This window comes from Pygocentrus nattereri, chromosome 1 (assembly GCF_015220715.1).
Source record: "Pygocentrus nattereri isolate fPygNat1 chromosome 1, fPygNat1.pri, whole genome shotgun sequence".
Taxonomy (NCBI): Eukaryota; Metazoa; Chordata; class Actinopteri; order Characiformes; family Serrasalmidae; genus Pygocentrus; species Pygocentrus nattereri.
Window position 1 is genome coordinate 11,193,536 of NC_051211.1, and position 27,671 is coordinate 11,221,206.

At 41.4% G+C, this 27,671-nt stretch overlaps 1 protein-coding gene across 3 annotated transcripts; it reads right to left on the bottom strand.

The window, feature by feature from the left end:
- Positions 1–753: 753 nt before the first annotated feature.
- Positions 754–27,671, bottom strand: s1pr2 (sphingosine-1-phosphate receptor 2). 3 transcript variants are annotated; one of them, XM_017701522.2, is made up of 3 exons: positions 27,201–27,671; positions 4,027–4,131; positions 754–2,419 (listed from the first exon to the last, which is right to left on the bottom strand). In XM_017701522.2, the coding sequence occupies exon 3, from the start codon at positions 2,296–2,298 to the stop codon at positions 1,171–1,173; it is 1,128 nt and encodes a 375-aa protein (XP_017557011.1). In that variant the 5' UTR covers positions 2,299–2,419; positions 4,027–4,131; positions 27,201–27,671; the 3' UTR covers positions 754–1,170. The 3 variants fall into 3 exon arrangements, with proteins under 3 accessions (XP_017557011.1, XP_017557010.1, XP_017557012.1); XM_017701521.2 differs by lacking the exon at positions 4,027–4,131; XM_017701523.2 differs by lacking the exons at positions 4,027–4,131; positions 27,201–27,671 and adding an exon at positions 21,805–21,824.

Genomic DNA, 27,671 nt, shown 5'->3' on the forward strand with positions numbered 1-27,671 from the left:
TCTACATCTGAATTTCCTGCCTCATCAAATGCCATATCTGTCAATCAGTGAAAGGTGTCAGATGTGATTTGGTCCTTTTTTAAGACTTCACAGTGACCACACCCCTCTTTCCTAGTCCCCTGACAGCTCAAGACAAAGATCAGTGTTCAGTAATACTGTCACAAGGCGAAGCTTTCGCTCCAAACACTTCATGCTTACATTCAGTTTCAGGAGAGCGCAAAACAGAAAGGACACGCCGCTGCAGCGATGCTACAGCGTTGTCGAGACAAGTCTAGCGGATTACTGCCAGTACAGTGAAATCAGTGCCATTTTCACTTTACGAATGTACTTTCTGGTTGCGCTTTCCTCTTACGAAACACAGTACAACAAGCAAAGGCCAGGCTGAGAAAGACTGAGAAAAAGGGTTAATTATGAAATTGTACATGAAAAAGCCATACATTAGTTTTGTACACAGGTTAGAATGCCATGCAATATAATAAAACTGAATACTTTGCTTTTTACTGTAGTTAATCAAAGGGAATTATGCTTATATAATGGAATACGTAGGAAGGTTTTGCACTCATGGCTCAGGAGGAGTGCAGGGAGTGTAATATTTAATTCCCTGCCAATGAATCAGGACTGCTGAATTACTCCAAAACACACCATTCATGTGACTTTGGACTAACTCACTGACTAATAGGTCAGTCAAACATACAATCACAGAAAGCTTAAAAGTGCATTACATTAAAGTTTGCTTTAAGAATTTTTTTTTTCTTCTGAGGCTAAAACAAATTTTTGGTCACTGCCAAAGGGCTGAAAATGGCATTGACTTGGCTGTCATAAAAAATTGGCTCTATCTTTATGTGAACAATACAGTAAAAATGCAAGGTTCTTACTGAAAACAGATGCAAAATAACGGCTTTAAAACAAGTGAAATAATTCAGTGAAGCTCCTAAAAACAACACTGAGTACATGCCACAACTGTTTGCTCTAAACTCACAAGTCCACAGATAATGATTAGGAATTCACACAGGTCTGAATGTTTCAGATTAAGTCAAAGCTGACATCTCTGGCGTCACTCTGTCTTTCGTCTCTCACCTCCATCTTGGAGAGATTCTGAGGTGCACCTCAACTTCCTCTCAGTTGTACATCTGCTTGGAGACCTTGCTCGAGGTCTGAAATGTCCTATGCTCATACACAAGTGGTACAGTCCTGCATGATGGGTGTGGACTGGTGCTCATGTTTATTGGTACAGTGGTCCAGAGAGCTGGAACTTTTGAGGGGCACCATGCAGCGGTCAGCTGGACGTCCGCAATTGAAGAGCCCCCAGCAGCAAAGCACACGCAGGAATTCTCTGCGCATGTCCTTACTGCGTAGCGTGTAGATGAGTGGGTTCAGTGCCGAGTTGAGTGTGGCGAAGCCAAAGAATATATCAGCGTAGTTTAGGATGGGGCAGGAGGACATGTTGCAGGAGGTGTCCAGCAGGAGGATGGTGAAGGCTGGCAGCCAGCACACTATGAAGACGCCCAGCACAATGGTGACGGTCTTGAGAAGGGCATAAGCCTGAGAGTTAGTGGCCTCTTGGTGGCTGGAGCGCACAATCAGGTAGATTCGGACATACAGGATGACTATAGAGAGCAGGATGATGCTGAAGATACTGACAACAAAGCGGATATAGTGCCTGGAGTTGAGAGGCAGAACGGCAGAACATTCACTTAAGTTGTTAATGCAGTTCCAGCCTATTATGGGCAGGCCTCCAAGGAGAATGGAGGTGACCCAGCATGCTCCGATCAGGAGAAACATGCGACAGGTCTTGTTGGATCCATAAACCTTGACTTTGGTGATGGCAATATAGCGCTCTATGGCAATCGCTAGCAGGCTAAACACGGAAGCTGCCAATGCGATAAAAGCAGTGCCCTCTCTTATAAACCACTGCACGGGCACCAGCTCAAAAGTCCTTGGACCTGAGAGGGAAATGTTGGCGATGTAGGCCGAGCCAGCCAGCAGGTCAGAGAAAGCCAGATTCCCTATGAAAAAGAACATGGCAGAGTGGAACTTCTTGTTCCGGAACACTGCGATGAGAACTAGAAGGTTCTCCAGAATAATGATGCTGCAGATGATGATGAAGATGATGTTCAGCGTGCTAGGCCCATATTTTTCTGACATGCGTTTTTTCAGTTGGTCATGGGTCAGGTTTTTGGCACACATGTAGTGCACTTGAATGAGGGTCTTGTTGTAGTACTGGGAGTACTTGCTACTCATGCTGACGTCAAGACACTGTAATGATTGCATGGTCACTTTGTGGCCCGATGTCACCATGGCTATAGGCCTTCACTCCGCGGTCTGTTGGAGAAGGCCCAGGCCTGCAGAACAGGGACAGGGGAGATGGCACCAGACCCAGAGTCACGTCTCAGTGGCCCAGGATGTCCCTTTGGGTCGCCTGTACAAAAACACACAAGAACAACAGCATGGTCATGGACAGGGCAAATAAAATATACAGAAAAATAGGAACAAGACAGGTTAGGCCATGGTTCTGTTGTTTGGTGTGCACCCGACTAAGGGTAACATGTTCAAATCTGTCAAATTGGAAAGATGCCAGCCAAACGATATGCATTTGAAAATATCTCTCAAGTCAGTTCTCAAATTCCAGCCCACTTTCACTTGTAATAGTATGTCAAATACACAGTGTTGTAGAAGGTTGTGATAATTTCTTTTTTTTTCTGTAGGCCTATGTCAATCACACCCATGTTGGGGTTCAAAAATAGTTTTTCTGGAGCTCTGGAATTTCCCCTTTGAGCAAAAAGCTCACCATGCCAAAACTCTGGCTACAGAAAAAACTGCTTAAGCGCACAAAAAGTGTACCAAGAGACTACTTGGTACAATCTGATCTCTACACCCACACACAAGTTCTGGAGGTAGGAGAGGAAAATAAGTCTTCAAGCTCACTGACTCATATGACGTGGGCCACAGTCCTTTGAAGGATGTGTAAAGTGTGAAAATACAGATGAAATACTACAAGTTAAAACAAGTGTTTCGTGTTCCAATCCCAACCATTTAAAGAAATGGAGATGAGTAATGGCAACCATAGTCATTTAGATCAGCCTGCTGATAGATTACGAGCTTTCCCCCTGGTCAAAAATCCCCATTCAGCTGGAAATGAGTACAGGCCCAAACAAAGCACAGGAAATGCTAGGAAAGAGGCTAATTCAGATTCTAAAACAGGCTTTTAGCCTGCCCTCCACCAGACTTAATCTGTCAACATTCTCATTCTTTACCTCATTGTTTGCTGAAGCACCCCACCGCGCCACTGTTCACCTCTCACCTCTCTGCTGGTTTTGCTACTTTAATGCACATTTTTTTTACAACAGAAAAACACTCCCAGTGCTGCAACAACAGATGCTGACAATCAGCAATGCCATGGTCAAGACATGCCCAGTCTATCCCTCAGACAGCAAAACAATGCTGTCATGTTCTATCTAAAGATCCACTACCTGCTATTTGGACAAATACTGTCAGCAATCATAGGGTTAGTCTGTAACATTTTAATAAGTTAAACAGAGTGAATATTACTGAGATCACAAGAACACCTAATAGTTTACTTCTCAAATTGCTGGATGCATTTTCTAAGAATCCCCCCCACCCTCTTTTTTCTGTAATGAAAATAGTAAAAACCTGACCACATAAAAGGAATACACCCCTGGCTTTTATAGTAATTTATAGTAATATTTATAGTAAGCTAGAATGAATCAGACTGAAAATCTTACTATTTGGACACCCAGTGGTGCACTAAATGATGCATTCGTAAGTCAATCTTGAGTCAGTGTTTCCGAGTCACGGTAGTAATTGCTGTACTCTCTGATCCGTGCATTGATAGACGGTGCTAAGCATCTGCCCATACAAAATGAAACCATGTGTGCTTTTCATTGTTTCATTCATTGTTGCTGTCAGCTCTCCTCCCCCACCTGTTCTCTTTCCTATAATAACACAGTGACATCTATCAGCATTTACTTAATGTATGGTTTAAATTGGTGTATTTAATTTGAATACCTTAAAGGGGCACCTGTAAACCCCCTTCTGGTGATGCATCTTGAAGGTGGGAGGAACTAAAGTGCTTTGGTGTAGGGTGGGCCGTTTTGAAGTTTCTTTTTTTAGCTGCAGAAGGAAAGGAAAGCCAATATCACTGCTTCAAATCACAACAATGGAGAGATGTGAACAGAGATGACAGAACTGACTCAGATGAGGATCAGGAAGACATTTTTTTGATGACCGATGTAAGAGTTACATTAATGCTAGCTTGGTTGTGTTTATTAGTCTATAGATAAGTGGCTAGGCTAGCAGTCAGGACTGGTTGATGCCACACGGATTTCCAGTGGTACTGTAGTGAGGGAACACAACATAATAACTAGCATTAAACTCAATTTTGGGCCAGAATGCCCATTTAATGGTTTGATTGTCAGCATTTACCACACTATTTTAAAAAAGTTTACATTTATAAGCTTTTAGATCAGCTCAAGAATAGTTTTTAATGTTACCAGATGTTGTTTCATTTACCTTAATTGTGCAGAATGGACTACAACTGGAATCAAACAAGCACTTAAGACTGTTTCACATTTTTCCATGCAGCCACAGTATCATGATACTGCTCAGTCAGTGTTGGTCAAAACCCAACAAAGCTTCTTGACTGAGAGCGGCAGGCAGGACCTGAGCAGCACAGAGGAGTCCGCCAAGCGGAATGGCATCTACAGACAAAGGCAGGAATCTGAGACATCTACATGACGCACATGCACGCAGACATACACACCAGCTCGCAAGGCGGCACCGGGGTGAACACAGTTAGATGCACACAATTCAAACCCTGTCAAGGACTCTCAAACACGTACACACACTTAAATAAAGTAAACACACCGTGACACACAACTCAGGCACCGGCACTCGGACAGAAAGGTGCAGCTGGACTCGGACTGTTCTGTCAAACAACTGCAGCCCAAAGCCAGTAATAACCAGCAGGCCATTTCCTCAAGCAGGAACAAAGAACAATAGCCTCTTTCTCCACAGAGCACCGTTCACTGTAAATACAGTCACTCAGGAGGTAAACTGATCCATAATCACGCCAGGCAAAACCCATCGAATTTTCACCATTGCAGCTTTTAAAGCATCAGGGCAAAAACTAAGAGACGGCTTTGAAGCTTGACGCACTGATTACTGATGCTCAGTAATCTTGGACATGACATCATCTTAAATCTAGTCAATATATCTAATATTTGTTACTATGAGACAAAAAATAAAAAAGTTAATTGTATATTACTCTTGCCACAAGATTTATTAGAGTTATTGACCAGGTTTAAGATGATTTTACTTGCCAAGATAGAGGCACAGAGATAGATATTTGTTTGCCGCATGCAGTTTTTCTTTTTGTACATATTTGCCTCTTAAGCTCTTCTATGACCTTTTGTAAGGAGAAGTTTTGCAATCTGTTGTGTGCAGGTGAACTTTAACAGACAGTCTGCCAGGCAGCTCTCATGACCTTAGCGTTACCGTGGAGACCGGGCTGTCTGTCAGGGCGAGCTTCTGACAGCGTGTGAAACCTGATGGGCTGGTCTGACTGCAGGACTGTCTCCAATCTCGACAGCAGACCCTAACCTCTGTCCTAAGACATACAAACACAGCCAGTGACACAGGCAAAGGGACATTCCCTTCTAATCTCCCAAGACAGAGACTGTGTTTATAAATGCATGAACGGTTATACGGCGCACTCAGTCAGACAAACATCAAACGTGCGCTGCTCGTCAAAGCTTGGGGACACCTTGCTTTCACTGAAGTAAGAGGAATTACCTGCTGGTATAACAATGATGTGCTAATCCTTTTGGTAAATTTATCTTCAGCACGCTACATGTTAATCAAAGTGGGTTTCTTGGTGTGAAGAGCAGGATTTGCCTAAATGGTAGTTTTCTTTTTCAAACTCTTGCTAAAAGGGCTGGACAATGTGGCAGTATGTATTGTTATGATGATAAACTATGCCACAGCATGTGACAATATGCTTTTGTGATCATGCTGTGGATATCGTCAGTACTTGGAAAACACCAATTGGTTGTTTCATTGTAAAGAGAGCATAAATGGTCCTGTTTAACAGAATTTAGTGCAGCTCAATGTGAAACAGAGAATGGAAAAAACTGGTTTCATAGTTTCTGATGGTGTATTTTAAATATGGCACCACCTTGTTTTTTGTCCGATGTCAGAAAAAAATAAACATTGCGATGTATCATGTGTTGTAAAAATTTCTTGAAGTATTGTGATAATACATATTTTTCATATTGCCAACCTGTACTAGGGATGCAAGATAATATATAAATATAATAAGAATCAATACTGGCTGGTAATTGCTTTAAAAAGGAATATCAGCATGAGACAGACTGTTAGATATTTTAATTACTGGCATCAGACAGATATTTAGATATTTGATATTTGATTACCTATTTATGTATCTGTATTGATACTGGCAAATACATGCATGAAAAAAGATATCGGCATTGGCCCCCATTTCTGTGCTTCCATAATTGAAACTAAACGTGGTTTAATCACCTGAAAGCTTTCAGTGCTGACATCACAGCAGTAGGAATAAACGTGTTTTGGGGCATCATTCAAGGTAGCACGGTCACTGATACTGGCACAGACATGCAATAGTGTTCCTCAAAATAAACCTGCTTAATTGACTGAAAACGAACAAAGAAAACATACTTATTTATATTAAAAGCCTTCTGACCATTAGGTGTCCCCAAACTGCTGACGAGACTTTTTGATTCCTTTCAAAAAGAATAAACAAAAGATGAGACCAGGGGATTATTTGTAGTTGGGACCTGTTCAGGCCACATTACAATAAACAATAACAAATGAAAAAAACAGAAAGTTAAAGTAATAGCTACACTGACAGTATTCACAAAAACACGTGAGATGGTCAAGCATCTATGCTTTGGACTGAATCCTGACCCTACTTAAGTATCAATGGTTTATCCTGAGATAAAGTCTGTATTTGTCTGTATTTGTCATAGCAGAAAAAAAACAGGCAAGCGCGTACTGTATGTGTGAAAGTTGGCGTCACGTTTGAGGATGTGTAAGGCAGCTAGAAAAAGAGAGGAGGCTGTGCGCGCCAACGCTACAAAAAGGCCAAAGGAAGTGCTTGAGCTGACAGAACTGACATCCTGTTCAGTCTAAACAACCCAGCAAGGAGAGTGAGAGACAAGAGTCTACAGGAGACATTCATAAGAGCCTTCCAGGTATGGGGCAGGAAGCAGAACTTTCAGCAAATGCTATAGACAGCCTCTTTAGTAACTCTTTTGCCAGAGAAACCACATGATGAGGCCAGGTCTACTGAGAAAACAGTTACTTTAATCTCTGAATGAGGAGCTGCGGTCTGTTCCGAGCTTGTTCAGTGCTACTGTTTTTAGTTGTTTTTTTTGAAAAAGAGCTTAAAATGGAAAGAGGAGGCACATCTGAGCGCGGCAACAGTAAAGTAGTGGAAAACACACAATAAAAATAATGCACCAATAGCCTAATAGGAATAATTTCCTAATAAATTTCAGTCAAAAGAAATGAGCACACACTTTATTCACTATCATTAAAGTCAGTTATATAAATCTTGAGCTATTTTTAAAAGTGGAAAAATGCTTGATGTCTTGTTTTTATTGCCTATATTCCATTAAAGTGTAAACTGCTTACATTCATGTATTAAGTGTACTTTTAAAAAAAAATTCTGAATCTAATTGTCGTGAAATCTGAGATCTCCTACAGAACTGCAATCAAATTCAACAGTGATGCACCGATCTGCAACTGGGAATGATGACGATATTTTTCATGTACATATCTGCCAATGTTGGTACATGAACTTTTAAAAAATGTATAACTTGAGTGAGCCATCAACCGAAGGTTAAGGGTTCAAATCCCATGACTGACTAGGTATACCTGTCTGTGCCCTTGGGCAAGGCACCCAACCCCCCACCGGCCCAGACAGCAAAATGAAAATTTCCCTTGTAGGACGAATGAAGTACATTACATTTCTATAACGTTACAACAGTTCAGTTTGATATCTAAACACCCGTCTGAGGCTGATACATTCCTTGAAAGCAAACTTCTGCTCATGCTGCTATAGTTCCAATATCATTGTACATCCCTAAAATCAAAGTGAGGCCAGAGACTTGCAATGCTCAAGATTTAGGGACGCACTGATGTTTATGAAATGTACGAAAGATTATTGGATTAGCATTTCTCATAAATTACCATTTATTTTTATAGGGTTAAAATGAATTAATGCATTAATAAAATGCTGACATTCTGGCACAATAGCCACAATAGCAATACAATGTATAATTATCAAATATTGGTTTGAAAATCCACCAAATCTTAATATCTGCCCAATAACAAGATTATACGAACCGTCATTAGGATCAGGGTTACATAATGCAACAGCTTGTGCATGGGAGCCGCGTTCATGTTACCTGTTAACGTGACTGAGGCTGCGTTTGGCCCAAAAGCCCTGAAATCTGAACTAAAGGCCTCAGTGCGGACAGGGCCCTGCCCCACAGCACACTGACAGCTCCACAAAGGCCCCAGGTGCTTGTTTGTGCTTCCCAGCAACACCTGATAAGCCCCAATTAGTGCCCCTCCGAGGTACGTGGGCTACCCCACCGCCCACCTGCTGCCTTTCTATGGCTTGTCACAATTCTCCACTTTCTTCTGCGAAACCCACAGCTATAACCGTAGCTTGGCTACACCAAAACAACAGCTCATGTCTCTCAATTCACAGCTTGAACACAAAAGTGTGAAAAAGCGATATTAATGAAGTGAAATTTTACAGGGTGATTCATAGGAAACAATGCACTGAAGTGACTGAGTTTAGTCTTTCAGCAAGGGCTGCGTTAATGTAATACACTGTATTCATATGCAGGTGATGTACAGCCAAGTGCATAAATATTTGGACACCAACAAAGTTTTATTTTAGCTGTCTACCACAGCATATTGGAATTTATTGGAAATATATTGGAAATTAAATACATGCACTGCCTCTAAAAAGGGAATATGTATAAATTGGTTGTAATTCCTACATCAAATTTACATTTGGATGTAAAATTTTACTAAAGTGAAACACCTTTCAAAATTTCTGCATAATTAAATTGTTAAGATGTAAAAAAAAAATTCAAAGTGGTTTGATTTAAAATATTCTGTTCTACATAAGTCAGAGTTGTTCACAAGTGGTTGTGATAGACACCAGATGTCTGAAGCGCTTACAAAGCTTTCTCACATAAAGTTCTTACATGAAACGGTCACAAACAATGCTGCCTGATGTCTGAAACATTGTTTTATGACGGTTTTAAGAAAGGGTTTCCCCTAAAACACATTTTTCGAAATCCATGGAGGGCTGAGAGGTACATGGAAGGACCTGTAAAGCAAAACAGTACACAAGAAAATTACACTTTTTCAGATTTACCACTATTTATATTTATATTTGCCACCAAAATTCAGAAGGTACTTGCAGGTTTAATGGTGGTTTGGAATAGTAAACAGTAAATAGTAATCCTACATAACAAATTAAAGGGCTATATCTGCCTTGTAGACATTGTGACCTCTGTTTCCTATCAATAACACTGTGAAGAAACATGAGTCACATCAACCCACTCTGAATGACTTTGATTACAACTAATTGCACACAAATGTCGAATAATCTGCGGAGTTTCTTTCTAATGTCACCTTCTTCTGTTTTTGTTTCATTAATATGGCTTTTTTTCACACTTATGTGCATTCAAGCTGTGACTGAGAGAGCCAAACTACCACTGCTATCGTCAGCACACTTGAAGACAAAGATCTTGTTTATTAGTCAGCGATTAATTATCACTACATGGAATCGTCGTAATTTGTTCTGCTGAACGACTGTGTGCATTAAAGCAGCTGATAACGACCCTCTCGCTTCTTTCCCCTAACCAATCACAGTCAATTAGACTGCATGTCACATCATCATCACAGTCATTTTCCTACTTAGAGTCAACTCTCCTGGGCTTTTAGAGCTCGTAATGTGCGTGCTTGCATGTGTCTGCATGTGTGGCAGCCCTTTCTCTCCCTCAGCCACTTCTCTTCTGTACGGCTGCGCACTAACGGTCCGGATAATGTGCACTATTACCTACAGTTCTACGTGGAAAAAAACAGCTCTTTGGCTTTTCTGGGGCCTGTCATCATCCTCTTCATCACTTTCACATCCTTTTAGCTCTTTATAACACCTTCTACAAAGCGCTCAGTGGCTTTGTGGTGTCACGTCTGCAGCGAGACTAAAGACAAAAGGTGCAATCAGCAAAGTCTGACTTTCTTCACCTTTAACATGTGCAAATGGAAAAAATCACTATGCTGAGATTTTTATCAGCAAAAATGTAAGGCAACATTCACATTACAGGACATTACAGGACCTCAGAATGTCTATAAAGGCAGTCTTTCATGCTCTCGTCTACTGCACTCTGTCAAATGTAATGATATTGACTGGACGAGTTGGAGCTACCTAATGTAAGCGATATGGGAGCAGAGGGAACGAAGAGGGCAGAGATAATGAGAGAAAGACAGGGGAGGAAAAATTCCATGTGAAGGCCAAGGCCATAGAGCAAGTCATGAGCCAATGCAGGTCACCTCAGTAGAGCTGATTGCACATGAAGCTCTCTCAGGCTCAAGGCTGCGTGCTATCAGCCTGTCGTCAGTCATTCACACTTTCCAACTGGCCTGCATCAAACAAACACATTTTACATTATAATATATAAATGCACTGTACTGTATACTATAATGTAGCACTTCATATATATTTGGAACACATGGATTACACACATACAAATGCCATCACTGTAAAACCAATAATATGGTGGTTTAACCAGAAATGATTTTATTAACTGTTACATAATTAGTTAACAGAATGTACCACATTGATAATTACTGCACCATTAACTTACTATTAAATGTTCGGTGAAATGCTTAGACAACCAAGTTACTTGCTTTTTAATTTGAAACAATAATTCATTTTTTACAGTATATAACACGTAACACTATTAATCAAATATACATACATCAATAATGTTTCACACAAATTTCACTTGTAATATTATCTATATATGTATTTTTATACAAACATAATAGGAACTGCATGCTTTTGGATATGCCTCTGGATGATTTGAGTCTGTTTCGTATTACAGGATGGATTTAGATTTACTGTGCCTTCAGTTTTTCACTTTATTTAAAATGTACTCTTTTTAAAACTCTTTCAAAATGAAGTTAGTGGAAATCCACTGGAAAATGTATCTATTATTTGTAACCTGGAAAATATTGACTTAACTTTCAAAAGGGTTTCATATTTTTTTGCAGGGCACCTTACTGTAATATATTAAGGCAGTACTTTTTCATAACACCTTTACTAAGGTAATACTAAAGTGTGAGGCCTTTAAAGTCCATGATTCAAATAGTCTGAAACTGCAAAGGATTTTTTTCAGCTGAAATGTTTTTACTATTTGTTTGCAATTCAGTCCATGGAAACCAGCAACGAGGTAAAGACATTATTCAAAGTGAGAAAAGATAAGCACTAAAACGCGCAGACTCACACTCAATAACACAGTAATAAAGAAACCAACCAAAAATAGAAGAGCAGAAAGTCAGCACAGACTTTTCGACAGGTTAATAACATGAAGGAAGGAGCAATGGGACAGTGTAAAGAAGTATGTACAGTGTGCAGTGTTCCAAATCTGGGAAAGTTTTTATATAAGTCTGAAAAAATTGAGTTTTGAAAAATAAAAAAGTAAAAAGAAGAAAACATATTCAAGATTTTGGTTCACTATTTAAATTTAAACATACAAGCAAGGTCAGTTTTAAAAGTCTTATCCATCCAGACAGATCTCAGGTGAATTACATCTGCTCCTCAAAAGTTTTAAACAATGCAAGCTTGAGTGCAAGCTGTCACTAACCCTAACCCTAAAGGGGACATATCAAATACAAAAAAAATCTGAAAATCTCATCCAAATTGTTAGGCTGATGATACAATTTTGAATTTGTAATATATTAAATTAGAAAAGAATGCAAAACAGAAGTATTTTCACTAGTGTTCTCCGACTACTGGACCCCACTGTAGGTATGTAACATATATAACACCAAGGGCGACTAATGCAAACTGTACAAACACAGCACGCCGCCAGCTGAAAACATTTACCTCAAATCGCCCACAGAACAGGCCGCTCGGAGAAGACTTTTTTTCTCACGTACTTTGTTTGCCTAGCCATCATAACACATGCAACCGCATTTAGCTCAACAACGGCATCTGCTGCGTGCTGCACCTCTCTGTTCTTTATTATCCATGTGGGCAGGCTGGAGCATGCCCTGCAGATACGCTCTCACACACACACACACACACACACACACACACATATACAAACATCGGTCCGGCACCATGCTGTTTTCCACAGCAGTCTGCTGGTGCTGCTACTGAGCCCCCCTCTGTATCACAGCCCCAGGCCTCCTCTTGCTCGCTTACACACGCACACACACCTCACCATTATGGCTGTGCATCGATTAGCCATGCAGAAGCGCGGCGCTTCCCAGAATCTGAGCGTATCGCTGTGGAGAACAGCAGCAGCAGGGCAAAGAGGGGCTGAAATCTGTAGAGACCTTTGGCCCCCAGCAGTCAAGAGGTTTTATTTATATCAGGCTGTGAGAGAGGACTTTAGATAGAGCTCCAAAGCGAGGGTCCACAATCAGAGCTCCTTGAAAGGCCTGACAGAGGCCAATTTAAGGGTGTGTGTGTGTAAAGAGAAGGAGAGCTGGAAATCATATCACAGTATAAAATACCATGACATATTAAAAGCACAAATCAGGCCATAGGTAATTTGGCTAAAGTGTGGATGACTACTTCAATGGTCACTGCTTAGTCAAGAGCTATTACTTTGCTTTTGCTGTACTATTTTAGAGGTGCATCATTCATGAAGTCTTTTCTGTCAAATCTGATTTCTTTACAGCCGAATTGGCAGATGGCCCATTTTTATTTATTTTTGTTAAACGTCTAAAGCTCACACTGTTTGGGATAAGTGAACACATAAAACGCACTTGAATTTTTTAAAAGAGTTTGACATAATATGTAAACAATTTCACAGTTTAAAAACACATCGTTCACTCTCCAGTCCACATGTGCGAATTATGTATTATATGTAATTATAGTGTGTTGAAAAAACTGTCAACACATTTATCCATCTATTTATACATCTATTTAGCCTACATCAGTTTAGTTCTGTCCATTTAAGCTAATGTTATGTGGAGTGTTCAAACCTGGGCTGCTTTTAGATTGAGGCTCAATACAGGGCCTCCAATCAGAACAGAGCTCATTTACATATATCAGTCCTAAAGGCACAGTTACAAAGGCAGTAAAAAGACAGGAAAATGGTAATGTAAAAACTGTGACATGTTTTGTCACTGACACTGACTCAAATGTCATAAGAGGACTTCAATGAAAGACATAAAATACAAAAAACATTTCATCTGGGGCCTTTTTAAAGGTCAAAGTGGCATTTTAAATTTATAGATAAAAATCAGTTGGCTAATTAAATAATATCAATCAAATAAAGTGCTACAGTAAGAAGCAACTGGTTTCGTAGCACAATGAGTCATGCATTATTATGCTGGAACATTTTGCTACAGCTGCAGCAACAGCTTTCAAATGCAGCTCCCGCTTACCTGGCTCACACAATTTACATCATAAAGTTGCAACACAGATCGACTAAAAGATAAAAGAATAAATTGGTCGACTGCTGACTGCTCAATTCTGGTCTTGTCAGAGTTCTGATTGTGGACTTCACTACTTTTAAATTTTAATTATATAAATTATATTTGTTTCTTAGTGATTTGTATGCAGGTTCAATATACATTCTGATTTGACAGCTCTGATTCTCCACTACTAATGAGTTTTTTTTTCTGTTTGTTTCAAGAAATGACAAAAATGTGAGATGTACTTTTAGCAAAAAGAGACTGCAGACACAACAACTAACATTTTGTCAAATTCTGATCTACATGCAAACTGAAAGTTGAGCGTCCACACTTACGATAAAACGTCTCTGCATGCTCCGACAGTGATAATTATCTATGCACCTCCCAGTCATACACGCATATACACGTGTACAGTTGTGTCTAAGGGATATTGTTTGCATTTTGAGTTTCAAAGACCTGAGCCTGTATTCACAGAGCTGATCAGAGTAGAAGTGCTGATCCAAGGTCAGATTTGTCTCGTATTTTCTATGACATATTTGACTTACAAGAGCAAGTGCAAGATACACAAGTCCTACTCTGAAAAGCCATGACAAAACGTTCGTTAATAATTTCTACTTCCTGTCACCAGGGCTTCTACAGGAGGTAGAATTTGTGATTGTAATTTTGAGAGGAGTTCAGCTTGGCAGAAACAGCCTAAAAAGATGTCAAATCTCCCTTCCTGTCTTTTCTTATCACCACAGCACGGCTGAGTGCTACCAGACAGACTGATAATACACAGAGGCTGGAGACCTGAGCTCACACCAACATACAAACACATGGCAACACACCCACACTCTCCCGAACAAACTTGAGTCTTCGCAGACACCAAACGGTGCCACATACATGGTGAAAGCAAACCCTAATGCAACTGAGTCGACACGCTCTGCCAATATCTTAGCTTGCCTATGCGCATCACCCCAGATAGTGGATCGCAAAGAACCATGATTGCTTCCTCTTGCTTTGCAAAACAACTGTATGTAACAGTGCATGAGTAACACCCACATGTAAATATAGAACATGGTCAGTAAAGCAATCCACAGTAGCACTTAGATTTTGATAACACCACAGATGGTTTCTGCTGTGGGCCTTGCGCGTGAATGCATGCACTTTAACCAGGTAGGTGCTGCAGTGAGCCCAACCAGCAAATCAGTTTTGCACATGTGCCAGCAGAAAGCTCATCATTTCACATAAGGGTGGAACTCGCATTGGGCACAGAGGGCTGATTCATAGAGTGTAAATGAAGCACTGCATCCCTTGAGTCAAATTTACCCGATCAGCCAAGATGTTCGCATAAGCCATGAAGTTGTACTGGAGCTACAAGACTAATGTAGCTGTAAAGTGATGAAAACTTAAACCCCATTAATTATCACTGTACAAACAGCCTGCCTAAATCATCGCTCTTGGCTCAAACTGTGTTAAGTTGTTAAGTAGCTTCAAGTTGACTTGCTTTTGAATAGAGGTTAAAAACATTTTGGTAACATTTTACTGTAGGGTGTTATTCATAAGGTTTCATAACATCTACATGCTTGTCCTAACAACTAACATAGTCCTGAATACCTGTTTATAAATGCTTATTCTAACAGGTGTCATCTGTCGTTAAGGCTACTTTAGCTGACTTTGATCAAAATTGGCACACGTAACCTTTATAGCAAATGACGCCTGTTGGAATAAACATTTATAAACATTTATTTAGGGTTATGTCAGTTGTGAGGACAAGCTTATGTAGCTGTCACGTAGCGTTATAAACAGCACCCTACAATAAAGTGTTACCAAATATTTATAGTGTCAGAAATCGTATACGCAAGTTTAACTGACATTTCCTTATGACTATGAGTGATTTATCAGGCAGTTTGCACAATGCAAATTGGAGGCTACATAGTTTAACATTAGCCTTGCAGCTCCATTGCAAAAGCTGTAAAAGCAAACTTTTAAAACCAAATGTGTTTTGGCCGACTGACTACATTTGCATGAGGTAAAGAGTTGTGTACGTCAGATTTTTTTTTCTGAACCATCACAAACTGAATATCAAACTTTTTTTTTCAGTGATAAGAATTCCACAACATACACTACTATATTCAGTTTTTCAACCATGCCACTACAATTTTGGACTGAGCATGGGGCTATAGAGGCAGCAAAGGGAGAGTAAAGCAACAATCTAAGCACATCAGTTGCTGTGGCGAGTGACGGAAATGATCAGGCAGATAGAAGATAAGACTCAGTGGTATCTCAAACCTGGGAACTCCGAGTCAACCGCAAGAGGTGGCATAAATAAGACTAAACACACACCAAAAACACAACGTCCCTGTAGCTTTGAGCGTAAACTTGCTTAAGCTTGCTCCAGACATGCATGGTGTAAAATGAGAACAGCTGAGTAGATCTTGCAGGTCAAGAAATGAAGGTGAAGACTCAAGGGTGGTGTTCTGTACTTCTTTGTTCGTAGAGCCTGCTCTTAAGGATAAATACCTGCCCTTTTCTTTTTTAATACATGCATCCCACCAGGGAAAAAGGAATCAAAGCTACCCAGGAAGAAAAAGAAACAGATCTGCATCTTTGCCTCTCATAATGAATCCTCTAATGAAGTATTTGTTTTGGATCGGGGTGAAGTGAATGTCTCTGGCAGAGGAAAACTAGCATGGTGAGAGGCAGTGGCTCCATGCCATGTGCCTGGTGGACATGATTCTACTGTGGTAATAAAGGGGGATTTGGAAATTCGTTAACGATTTTATTCTGCTGACTCTTGAGGGGGGAGGGGAAGAAGCTGCAGGAGGCAGTTTGGCCACAATTTCCTCTTCTAATACTGGTCAATGCACTGTTGCTAAAATGCGTGCTTCATTTTTTATGTCTTTCGTGCTGTCTTGCTTTCACACGTACACAGGAATGCACGCACTACTAGGCATGTACAACAGCACTGAGCACATACACTATGGATGGGACAGGATGAAAACTTCCTATCATTATATCGGTGACCAACATTATTATACTATATTATACTAAATCAGTTTAGTGTTCTTAAAATATGTTCAATGCATTCTTTATGATATCAAAAACATCAACGACTACCTAAACAAATCTTCTCAGTGGATAGAGGACTAATTTGAATATCGCACCCTTCAGCATTACTGGCATCGCAAGACTATTTTTGTGGGGATTTTTTTGCGGCATCAGATAACCCTATGAAAATGAGCCTAGAATTTAGCGTTTGGCCATTTAACTCTTGTAAATCTGCTGCCAGAGGAGTTACAGTGCGTGTAGGTTCACATTAGCCAGAGTGAAACGTGTCGGTGTGTACAATCCATGTCTTCTGTGTGCACACCATGTTTAATATCACTGGATAAAAGATGCACAAGGCTTCTTATATCACAGGAGTACTGTGAGCAGGCATCTCAGTCAGAGCGCAATTGGGATCAGTAAGCAACTTCAGTTGTTTCAGTTAACGAGAGTAAAGATAAAACACATCAATGATGTCTGATTTACATTACTGTTCATGTGTTTTCTTGTTCAAAAAGCTGGTTTGTGAGACAAGTTAAATAAAAAATCTGCAAACCTTCGGCTTTGTTAGATCACTTATTTTCACTATTAAATCAACGCATCTTTAGTGAAGCGCTTCAACTAAACAAAGCACATTTAAAGAGCTAAGCAGCTTTTTAAAGCAGAAACATTGTACTGGTATTGATCTACACACAAGGTTTTAATGTTGGTATCGGTAAAAAAAAAGAGATATCATGTCATCTCTAACAAACAATATATTGTACTTTAAATATAACTATGTAAACATGCATTATCCTGGCATTTACTTTGCAAATTGACTGTAGCAGTACACTGTTTACTTCCACTGTGAAAGCTGGTACGTGTATTGTAATTGTACATAGTTAATGAAACTATGCAACCTTGAAACGGTATGATTATCAGTGTTTCATACCATGACACATTCATAAATACATTACATTAATACATTAACAGATACATTATTAAATCAGCAACTGTTTCATCCCTTGTGGACACACACACAGACACACTGGAATGCACACACACTTGCTATCTTTTTTTTTTTTCATCGTTTATTTATGGCTGCTGTTTATTTGCTGGTGGGTTCTTAGCATGTGGGCGAGAGGAGACGGGAACAAAGGGATGTGTAAAAGAGGGACGCTCCAGAGCCGCAGGAGCGGCGGCCTCAATGATCGACAGCCCCCCCAATCTGCCCCACGGGGGGCCAGCGAGTAGAGGGAGGGAGGCCGCCTCGGAGGCAATTAGTGTAATACATTCACTCTAAGACCAATCCTGTCAACCCTGAGCACGGCATGTCTAATTACACTTGTCCTCACGTTGCTTGGTTTTGCATATCCTCTACTTGCTTTTCTTTCATCTCGTGCACGGCTTGTGAGGACCATATCCAGCCTCTTCCACTCCTTCCTCTGCCTTCCCTCCTTCATATAAACCTAACCACGGAGATCAAAGCCAGGAGCCACAAAGAGGCGATTAAAACACATCTGGGAGACGGAGCCATGGTCCTTCATCCACCAGGATGTCAGAGCATTAACAGCTAATGTCATGTTTCTTCATTACTCCATTTTCAACAGGCTCCACTGCTGATTTAAGCATGTCTAGACAAGGTTCTCTCCCTGTACATATAACAGCCAAATAGGCCAACATAACCAAGGGACAGGGCCATTGAGGGGTCAGAGGCTGAGAACACGGAGGTTGTAGACGACACACTCAAAATGTTTTGAAAGAAATGAGCATGTTCAACCACGAAAAAGCTCAGAGTCACTGTCATATCGTATGTTGGCGGTTTGACACCGTGTTTGACCCCAGGATGTAAAGCACCATGGCAAAGAAGCAGGCTAGTTTAGATCCAACGATAGAATCAGCAGGCCTGATCTAGGGCAGAGTATCAGTAAGCTGCTCTCATATTTCATCAGCCCTTCTTTTCTCACACTCGCTCTCTCCCACACTCACTCGCACATCCGTTAATGAAAGGCCCTGAATGAAAATCACCATAGCTTTGTCTAGCACCCCCGCTCCAGTTCCATGCTGTCACCAGAAGACAGACCCCACCCCTGCTCATATTCTCCCGCTTTATCAGGACAAGTGTATGTGCATGCATATGCGAGAGACATCACAAAGGAAAAAGCACAGTGGACTCGCACATTATAACAAATGGAGCCCCAAGAACGATAACTCATCATGGTTTGCTATCTTTTACCAGAAAATGACAGAAAACAAGAGAGGCAGACTTTCTTAGTCCCTCATACCTCAAGCCAAACAGATGAGAGCCAGCTACGGCATGAATTCTTCATGAAATATAAGTGTACATAAATACATGCGAGAATCAGCTGGTTTTCAAAAACCAACAATAATGAACCATGCTCCCCAGAGGAAACTTGAAGAATTTGGAAAGCGTTCTGGAAGAACATTTCCCAAATGCATGCAATCCTTTAACTTTTCCCACTGGGTGTGGTTAAGGTTTCTGTTCATGCTATTGATCTGAAGCAGATCAAATTCCCTCAGGGTTGGTTTCCTGAAAGCACTGGGAACAAATGTCATAACAAGATGTTAATGACAGAACCACATTTTTCACTCACTCTGACTTAGAAGGGCAACATTTTGGTCATTTAAATGCAGAACCTGTGGCTTGAGTGGCCTCCTGCCTTTTGATTTTATTTATTTTTTTGCATACTTCTTCCCTTTTACCAAAACTTTTGGGCACAAAACTAATCAAACAGATTGGATGCTGTCATAATTTGTTTACTGTAACCACTGTGATAGCTAATGTGGTGGCGGCGGTGGCCCCTCTACCCAGCTGGTCCACTTGACATCATAAATGCTGTTCCTCTGGCAAACATCTGCTAATACCACTATGAAATAGGGCCTTAAATAAAATAAGGTGGTAAATGTGCAACCATTATACAGAGATGCTATCACTGCGGTACATAACCACAACTCAGAACAGGCAACCAAACAGTAAGGCCAATAAGGCCACCATATCAGTAATTTTAATAATAATAATAATAATAATAATAATAATAATAATAATTCCATTTTCAAATCAACACTCAACAGGTTTTTGGTATGCTTGTTTATTGTAAATACAATGTGTATATATAACAAATATCTTTATATTATTCTGGCCATAAATTCTCCATTTGGGCCACCAGATTAATTTACTTCATGGCTCTAGTGGCCAGCACACTTTTTATTTTCTGTGTGTGCCTGTAATGTTTTTAGACACTCAGCTCAGCTCCAGACACATTACCTGTAGAGAAAAGAGAACAGGAGCAGCTCTTTCTGCGAAGTGCAGAGCAAAAATCTAGGCACCTAACCTGAGCTTGAGAATGAGGAACAAACATTCATAGATGACTCCATCTGCGCTAAGCTGCTGGACAATGCCTCGTGGCCAGCCATCACAGAGAACCACTGGTGCTGTTATATGGTAGGGGGAACGCTAAGAACAATAACAACTACCTTTAACCTTCATTGGTCTATCATTATTTCTGCCTTTTTAATACTGAATTAAGTGTAATTACTTATTAAGCTTAATAAGCTCAATAAGGTGTGGTTGGTTAGTGTAGTGGGTAACACCTCTGCCTTCTATGCTGTAGACTGGGGTTCAAGCCCCACCTGGGTAAGCACCCTACACTAAACCAATAAGAGTCCTTGGGCAAGACTCCTAACACCACCTTCGCCTACCTGTCTAAAATGATCAAACTGTAAGTCGCTCTGGGTAAGAGCGTCTGCCAAATGCCATAAATGTAAATAAGCCTATCAGTAATTACATAGTAGTGGGATCACCAAGAACAATAATGATTATCTTTGTCCCTTAGAAGTCTGTAGCTACCATTGGCATTTTGCAACACCATTCATATGTAACTATTTTATAAGCTTATGTTATTAATTACATTATTGTTGGGGGAACACTAAGAACAATAATACCTTAGAAGTTTGTAGTTATTATTGTCATTTTGCTGTACTATGTAAATGTAATTACATAAAAAATCTTTATGAAATTAATTTTATTTATAATCGATTTACATTCTGTATTGGCAGGTTTGAGTTTGCATTTCTCACCCTTTTTTTTTTTAATCTGGCAAAAATATAAGGAATATTTTTTGGTTTTTTTGTACAAAACAAGACTGTACAGACAACATTAACTTCTCATGACAAACATATAAGTTTAGAAGCTGCATTTTGAAAAAGAAATGATATAAAATGTAAAAAGAGCCTGCAGGAAGTGTATACAGCATGGGACATCTCGGAAGGTCAACTACAACTGGGCAAAAACTGGGGGAAAAAATCTAAATGGCTTAGAAAAATGTGCACAAGACACAGGAATTTTAATGAATGCTGCCATGTGTGCGTAAGGCTGCAGAAGACTGGGAGCCTTTGTCCAACCCTCAGCACATCCGTGCATGTGCATGTTTTTAGGTCTTATCACTTGTGCGTACATCTTATCAGTGACCCATGTGTTTGTCATGGGCCATTTCAGGTTGCACTGCATTCAAAAGCTCTGGAACGTCGAGAAAGCAGACACACACACAGACCTCCAGCCATTAAACAGGAAAAGCACTGAGAGAGAGGGTTAAATTAACAAGTGTCATTGCCATTTTAACACTAACTAAAACATCAGTGCTTGAAAAAGCCATCTTCTCTACACAGACGAATTATATATTATGCAAGGTGACCCTTTGCATACTCATACCACAACCAGCCATCTTGCATAATGTATGATCAAAAAATCTTGCGTAATCTTTGATCTCTTGTTGCACCACATGACTATGCAAAGGTTAAGCCATGCAAGTCAACTGCAACAATGTCCCAGGAGAACAAGAGAGTGGAGAGCCTGGTCATTTTCATGCTAAATGGCACAGTGGTCCGGGCAGGATCCATCTTCAGTGCCTCTCATGGACATTCATGAATCTGCATTACCATGTAGATGGGTCTAATCCCATCACAGAGAGCTGGGCTGAAAGGACAGGCTCGACAGAGACAGATCAGAAAGTCTCCGCTCTGCGAAAACCCCCGACTCACTCGGAAGTGCCTTTGCTGAACCATCCAGCTCCTGCTATCCCTCTTCTCTGCAACCCAACAGGGGGGCGCTGCTCCAGCTTCTCCAGCTGCACAAACAAAGGGGAGGGGAACAATGCAGTATCTGCTAAGGAGAGAGGGGTACGATGCGCCCCTATCTCAGCCTACCTGGGCCAGCCTCTCAGGAGCAGATCCTGAAAAGTGGTTGAAGACAGCTGAAAACCACAACGCCAATGTCAGAGGGAGTGCTTAAAGCCACAAATCTTTCAAAAATGCTTTATGGCTTCAAGCATCAGTAACACAAGAAAAGTTTCCAAGCCTTTTTGTGGCCAGGAAAATGGAGAATATTATCATAGTAGTGTGGGAGAGAGCCAGATGTTGAGCATTTTCTGCTGGTGCAAATGTTGCACCTGCCCCCCCCCCCCCCCCCAACTGTAAAACTGTGGTCGCATAGATGGCAACGAACAAGACTTCAACCATTACTTACAACATAAAGCAAATCATTTACATTTGCACATTTAGGGAGAGTGCTTTTTAGCCTAGTGAAAAAAAAAGGTTTGCACAGACTTGACTGGTTTTGATGACTCACCCAAAAGCTCCCAACAACAGCAGAGGATTGTGTGTGATTAGAGTTGGTTTGTGAACTACAAATGGAGATTTGTTTCCGTTATGAAGTGCAAGCTCAGAAACGGAATCTGTTGCTTTTGTACTGAGCAACAGGAACGTCAAGAAGTCAGCTGTGCCTTTTAAAGCTTGTCTGTTTTCTCATGAGCTGAAAACACGACCTGTCCTAAAATGGCTAAAGTCTCTCCCCAACTGAATCTCTGTTCTGTAAATATTTATAGTTTTCCCCTTGGAGCACTGACTACATCTGTCTGCGTAAGACAGACAAACTGTGCTGGGTGTTCGCTCTGTATACAGCATAAATTGTGGGATGTGTTTTCGATTGTCGTTGTGTTAAACGAATGCACGCTACTGTTTATAAGACAGATGGGTTAGACGGTCAGCCATGCAACGAACGGCAGCGTGTGCTCGAGGTGAACAGGCGGAGGATGGGTAGCGTGTTGCTGGGACACTCCTATTTCTTGGCACAGACACCAAGAGCTCCATGTTGCCGGCTGTGAGTTGTAACTTGCTGAGCAGCAGCAGCGTCTTGAAACAGAAGGCGTTTATTTCACTGCAGCTGCCACACCCAAGGAAAAGTGTTTTTCAGTCCAGGCGGTCTGGGAAGGAGGGAGGGAGGGAGCGTGTGTATGCTGGCTCAAAGCGGTCGGAGTGGTGAAAGCCTTATGGCTCAGGCAAACGCTGGCCCTGATTAATATCACAACCACAATCAACACGTACAGCCTCTCACAGAAGGCATGTATTGATGAGTGTGAGAGGGGAAAACACTGCCCTGGTTTCACAACAATGATTTTCCCGAAGCGCCAATGCAAATCGATTATTGTTATGTGGCGGAAAACGGTCATAGCGATATCAACTCAACTGTACAATGACGATCATTTGACAACAACCACTTCTAGAAAACCAAATACTAGTAATCTAGTATTAAGCTGTGCATGGGGAATCCCAGCCACTAGGTGTTAGCAATTCAGTGATATTCGTCATTGTAAAAAACCGTGATGATAGCCTTTTCTGAGTAAATCATGGGTATCTTCACTACCTCTGAAACACTGCACTCACTGTGAAAAAAACAGATTAAAACCAATTAATAGTCTCTAAACAACAACATCCAGTGTACAGTAACAAGCAGCTGATTGGATATCAGCCTATTGTGATAGCATCTTATTTCATCCATGTATTTTATCCTCCTCTTCCTTTTTAATCAATTGACTTTTGCAAATATTTTGTTACATATTAAATATTGTGCAAATTTATGTTATATTGCCTTATGTTTTTGCCATATCACCTACCAATGGCTGTACAACATCAGCTGGACACCGGTATGTCCAGAGCTGGAACAGAATAAAATGGACCAGCTTGGGGTCCCCAAGGACTGGGGTTGAGAACCTTTGTACTTTTTGTTCCGCTACTTGGAAAAAGTATTTATTTTCCATCTTGCCTTAGATTCACAAGTTTCCTTTGTTATTGAAGTCCCTGCGGGACCGGCCTTGAGTTCGGCCAACGCAAGGGATCCAAACTCCCCTAGTGACAGCTCCCTCCTGTCCTTCTGTACTCCTGCTGCCAAAACCCTCCGTTCAAGAGTCCTTGAGGAATTGCTCCACCCACACAGTGACACAGCACCACCCTTAACCCCCCACGTGACCGAGGCCAAAAAATCCCACACTTCCAGTTCCCACCACTGCATAACCTCCTTCATTTATTTATCCTTCCGTTCACTTATACATCTGTTTATTTATCTGCTTGTTTATTTAGCTTCCTTTCTCATGCACTGCTCACAATCCTCCTTTAGCAGAAGTGGTCAGGTTGTATGTGTGACCTTGCGAACCATGGACTGCACTTTCCCTCTCAAAAGGCCAGCCTTCAGGGGAAAGTTGAAATCCGGGTCAGTAAAGCCCTGCCCTCACCTACGACCATTTTCCGTAAATGTGATTCAGAGAGATCTGAGTTGCCACTGTAATGTGACTAGACTGTACCAGGTCATAGTTACGGTGTGGTTTGAGTCATATGTAGCACTAAAAAATGAAATTAAACAAAAATAAGTAACAGAATATGTTTGCTGCATCTGCTGTACACTGTTTATTCTTGGCTAATCATTCCTCTTGTGTACATGTATTGCCTTAATTGAGGACAGGTATCTAGAAGTCAGCAGTTCAGAGAGTGATAGAAATCCTTATCAAGAAGCCCTTAATCATTAACCCAGTAGTCCTAATCTAAGACCAGGGCTTGTAGATCTGTTAAAGATTCTCAGACTGGAAGTACTGATCTAGAATCTTGTCGATGAGGTCAGAGCGTATATATATATATATATTTATCAGAGAGAGATATTTGATCCTAAGTGTGTCTTGATCTGTCCGAATATACACAAATAGGCCATAAGATGCACGTCATAATGACACTGCAGTATCATGACGATGTTATGACTGTTGTCATGATAGTTATAAACTGCATGGCTTTGTCTAAAAGGTGGAACATTTACAGTGGACCATTTACACCAAAACTCTTGCTCAGTGCATACAGAGCATTGTGGGTACTACTGTTTTCAACTGGTGCAAGCCATGCTGCACAAACTGAGGTCACAGCTGGACATCTCTTTAGAGAGAGCCATCAGCAAAGCCTGTGAATGCACGTGTCAAGAACCCTGTCAGCGGTCAGCAGAAGTGGCGTGGTTGCCTTTATTCAGCTGTAACGAAGCATGGGATCACATAAAGCAAATGCAGACAGCAGGTTACCCGTATCAAGTTCTATATACTCACCACATTGAGTCAGGAAACTACACTATTTACTGGAGGATGGCACGATGACACCTGAATGCAATGCCCCACAGCCCAGGCAAGCAGGTCGGCCCTCTGAGTCTAGCCATGAATGGAAGAAGAGACAGCCTCATTCAACACCTGATATTCCTGCCTGCCTTCATTTGTCCTCACGTAGACATGTTTGCCCTTCTCTATACAGCTTCTGGCAACTCCCGTGTGCATTCGAGCATTTTGTTTAAAAAGTCTGCTGCAGTCTGTGGCCAGACAGATAATTCAATCAAGGGCTCTCCGAAGAATAACACCAGAGACAACGGACTAACACATACTGCCCAGTGTCTGCAATTCTGCCAATGACGGATGAACACCTTTCATCAGTGCAATTACCGGCATTTCCTCTTCCATCCTCCATTATCAGGTTATCAGTGGAATAGGCATCTCGTACCAGAAGGACAGACTGCACCACCAGCCACCCCCTCCCCGCCACCTCACTCTCTCTTTCCATTTCCCTCTCATAAGGCTAAACACTGCATCTATGGCATCACACCTCTACTAGTGTTCCTCGCCTATCTGTTTCATTACTTGACCCAGATCCAGCACCCACCCCGTGCATGTTGTGCTCAAAATAACCATGAAAGAAAAGGAGACGAGGAAATCTCCAAGATCCACTAGCACTGGCCTAAATGCATTCCACCGTCATGCTTCACAATAAGCAGTTCACATGTGGAATGTCGCTCCAGTCAAAACACCAGAACCGACAGCACATCTATTGTCAGCCTTCATGGTGTGTGATGTCTGTCTCTGACTTCTTTAAGCAGATTCCCACAGCATTTGACTGAAAATGGTTCTGCAAATGACACTTTTACGTGGAAGTGTGCAACATACGCACATTTCATCATGATTAACATTATTGTGCGTTTGTGAGAATACTGTGGACACTGTCCACTGACCAAGTCCTATTACACAGACAGAATAATTAGACAACTTGCAGTATGTGAAATGGTCAAAATATCATGTCTAGAGTTTTTGATGGCCAGTATGTCTGCGAGTCAAAATATCATGCGATGTGATAATAAAGTGCAGTGAAATTAAAATTTTGCCACATTTAGAGGATTTTTAGGAGCCACAGACCCATATAGACAGATGCTCCCCCACCCACCCCCACCCTCCAACATACTGGTGGTATAATAGAGTCTTTTGTCTTATTAATACATCCTTTAAGAACAATGCGAGCATTGGTGGATGGGCAAATCCTCAAAACTCTGAAAGGGAGGCGTCTCACAAGGGCTACATAATGTAGACTAGCACCCTGCTATGCATGGGCAAACAGACTCCCGTCCTCTTTGTCATATGAGTGACTACAATACACATTGTGCAGAGAAGGAACCGAGTAAGAAACCTACAGGTTGATGTTTAACTCCACATGGCGTTACACATTGAAATGAGTGTTAAGAGCAAAATAAATCATAACGTTCAGCCGCGCTACGTCAACGTCTTCTCGGCAGTGTTTACGTAGCTAACGTTACGCGTTAAAGAGTAAACTCAGAGGTGACAGTAGTTTCCCTATCGTGGAATTACCAGGTCGTGCTGATAAGACGATAACGTTAACCTTATCTGCGATTTCGAAGGACAACTTACTAATTTGACTAAACAAACGACTTATTTGACTGACGGCGAATGATCCAGTGAGGACGACGCGCTTTTGGAGACGAGGCTGAACTCTTACTGGACGCTTCTTAGTTAATTCGCCGCGCTTCTTGTTCGAATTTTCCCGTTCCACCTTAAACGAGCCGCCAGAACGTAACTGCTGCACCATTTAAGGTGGAACGGGGGGATTCGAACAAGAGGCTGGCGAATAGGAATGTAGCTAGGTTAGTTAGGTTAAGTCTTTTTGAGGGACCTTAACAGAAAGAGAGTTCTCCCCTTAACAGACTCCCAACAGCCCCTTTTCTCTTCAGGTGCTGCTAAAACAAGCCGGGCTGCTTTCCTCACAGACACACGCTGAAAAAGACAAACCGAACTCACCCCATGTGCGATGCAGGGGAAAGAGAAGAGCCTCGCGTCGCTGTCCACAGTCCTCATTTATAAAGTTGACACAAATTCAGTGTCTTTCATTCCTGGCCGGCTCCTCTGGCTCGAAAGCGAGCGAGTCCCTCAGCGAAATGATAAAGAAAGACGTTAGCGAGACGTTAGCTAGCACAAGCCGAAACTTTCTCCGAGCTCGTCAGCGACGGTAGGTGGGTTACCGGGTCTGGATAACTAACATAACCGAGGTCTATCCTCTATATCCCGTATCAGATGAACGTCTCTGTGTATAAATGAGCTCTGTTCGTTCAAGAAACAGCGATGTCTCTCTCTCTCTGAGGTAAGTTAACGTTAATTCCACGGACTTGGGCGAACGCGCTCTCGCTGATGAAGTCACTCAACAACAGCAGCTCCTCGAGCTGCAGCAGCAGAACGTCAGGAAGGCGAGCGAGCCACACACACACACACACA